The 2,725-nt window shown below is 36.2% G+C and overlaps 1 protein-coding gene across 4 annotated transcripts in view; it reads left to right on the plus strand.

Annotated features, from left to right (window-relative positions):
• Tasor2 (transcription activation suppressor family member 2) overlaps positions 1–1,235 on the plus strand; it is a 76,860-nt gene extending 75,625 nt beyond the window's left edge. For 3 of the 4 annotated variants that reach the window (XM_076831988.1, XM_076831990.1, XM_076831991.1), the window contains one exon: positions 32–1,235. In XM_076831988.1, the coding sequence (XP_076688103.1) occupies positions 32–150 (119 nt within the window). In that variant the 3' untranslated portion in view covers positions 151–1,235. The remainder of the gene's footprint in view (positions 1–31) is intronic. The other variant, XM_076831989.1, reaches the window with a different exon arrangement.
• Positions 1,236–2,725: the final 1,490 nt, after the last annotated feature.

Genomic DNA, 2,725 nt, shown 5'->3' on the forward strand with positions numbered 1-2,725 from the left:
GATGTTTCTCACTAATTTTTTTTCTTCACAGATAAGCCTACTGTCTCAAAAGAAGTCTTTGAAAATAGTGGAATCCTTGTTACAGATGTAAATAATTTTATTGAGAATATACAAAAAGTAGCAGCTCCATTTAGGAGTAGCTATTGGTAAGAACACTTTCTGTGTAACTTTTCCCATGTAAGTTGGAGTTGTTGGCAGCAGACACTGACTGTTTATGAGGCACAGTGTTCAAAAACTGCTCTTTACAGTATATATCATGTGATAAATTTAAAGTATTTAGGAGTGGAATTGCTTTTGTTTCCCTGATTATCACTAACGATATAACCAATGTTCTTTGAATTACTCAAATGATGTCCATTGTCACTTGTGTTAACTTGGGTTGTCAAAAGAGAAGACAGTGTAACTTTAAGATGCATAAGAATTTGCCAAATTAGATATAATAACCGATTTATAAAATGTTTGGTCACTTGTTCTATCATCAATTTTGTGTTCATATAGGTGATTCACCTGCACCTGCCTAGACATGGAGGATGCCAACAACAAATTAGTATTTTCCCGTTTTTTTTTTTTTAACTTTGAAACACACATGCACAGTTTGTCATAATTGAAAAAAAAATTGATGTTCTACACCTTAGAATATTTTCCTTCTTTTTCATAAAGTTTGCTTAAACATCTGACTTCACAGTGGCACAAGAGTTGCTATTAGCCTTGGGTTGCAGTGTTGAATATTGTTTTAAATTATTTTCATTTTCAACATAATGCCTTCAAAGCTATTGAGCTTAAAATGTAAACAAATTCATGTTTACATAGTTGGAGCAAAAATAAGTCTATTTTAACAAATAGCTTTGTTTTTGCATGTTAATGTCAGAGAGGCACATGAAATGTATGTTGTGGTGTTCCAGAGGTTTTACTACCTTGTTTAAAAAAAAAAAAAAATGTAATCTTAAATGGTTTTATTTGCTGTTATATAAGCAACACTACACAAAGTTAACACATTTTGTCCTAAATGGTACAGATTTATAAACTGTTGTTTTTTCACTTATTCAGTTTTTGTAAATACTGCACTATAAAATCAACCCCTGAGGAAGAATAATCATTTATTTATGATATTAGAAATAATTTCTATAGTAATCTTTAAAACACAAAGCCAAGCAACATTTGTAAGATACATAGTATCTATTTGGAGCAAAGGTTTTTATAACTAATTTGTTTCATTTTCTAATAAAGACAACTAAAAAATATTCTGTTTCTGCAGTGCTTTTTATACCAAAAATAAAACTTGTATGGGACAGGAATAATCAGCTTCCAGAGGAATCCTATCACACAGTTCCATTGTTAATCTAGTTAATATAAGCCTGCCTCTCTGTGCATCTTGTGGTCTTCTTTCCTTCACCAAGTATGCTGACAACTACAGAAAGGAAATTTCAGCTGGCCTTTATATAGGGCTGTGCAACTCATTCAACTGCTTCGTATCATTCCTTCTTAACACATGCACCAGTTTTATTCTTAAGCATTAGTATTCTTCTTCACTTAGTGACTAAATCATATTTGTAAGGGACCATAACTATATTGGGTACAATGCATTACTATGAAATTACAAAAGGAAAGTATTAAGTACCCACCACCTGACATATGCTATCTGCCTGGCACACTAACTTACAGGTTACACCTCACTCATTTCTCTTCCCTTGCTCAAAAAGCTTCCAGAATACCCATGAAGCCATTCTGCTGTTTCCATGCTACCTTTCCTATAATTTGTAATATATCTCTCATAAACTTTGAGCTCCCCCAGAGAATGCACTTTTATCATCTCTGTGTTCCACTGGTGCCTTTCATCTTTCACTAATCCAGCTGGTGCCTGCATGAAATTCACAATTTTAGAATATGAAGGGAAAGGCTTGCTGGAGCTACAGATCAACAATGATTCTCAACTAGAAGCATCTGAAAATGTCTGGAGGAGGCACTTTCAGTGGCTGTTGTAGGGCAGGTGCTGTTGGCAGCTGCAATAAAAAGTGATCTGGCTCAGCTAGGAGTTGAGAGACTCTGAGCTAAGTCATCACATGGACGTCTGAGTAACACCCTAACTTGCTTTACCAGATCATCCACTTCCGTCTCTTTCACTTAAATAGCAGCATATACTACATTTAGAGTACATAAAAAGTACTAATCTGCCAGACGTGGTAACACATTGCCTGTAATCCCAGCAACTTGAGGGGGCTGAGGCAGTAAGTTCAAGTCTAGCCTGGGCAACTTAATAACGACTTGGGGTGTTTTGGGGGGCAGGGATGACATGGACTACAGTTCCTACTCCACCTGGCAGATTTCACTTATTAAAACTGCTGATGGGCTGGGGTTGTGGCTTAGTGGTAGAGCGCTTGCCTAGCATATGTGAGGCACTGGGTTTGATTTTTGGCAGCACAAGTAAAATTTACAAAACTGCTGCTATAAGCAATATTATTAAAGGTAAAAACATATTTTTCTGGAACAAGTACTATTTTTTAAAACAAGTACTTAAACCGTTACAAAAAATTACCAAAGAATCTAGTCATTTTGTCAGAAATAAAATAAGAGGTATACTCACAGCGAAGCCAGAGGATAGGCTGCTCTGATGCATCCAGATCAGAAGCTACACCATGGTCCCAGCCCAGCATCACTCCTGGCTCTCCTGAAGGCAAGGCAGTAGCTGTGTTGTGGCCCTCACAATCAGGACACAAACAGACTGATA

This window comes from Callospermophilus lateralis, chromosome 13 (genome assembly GCF_048772815.1).
Source record: "Callospermophilus lateralis isolate mCalLat2 chromosome 13, mCalLat2.hap1, whole genome shotgun sequence".
NCBI classification, from domain to species: Eukaryota; Metazoa; Chordata; class Mammalia; order Rodentia; family Sciuridae; genus Callospermophilus; species Callospermophilus lateralis.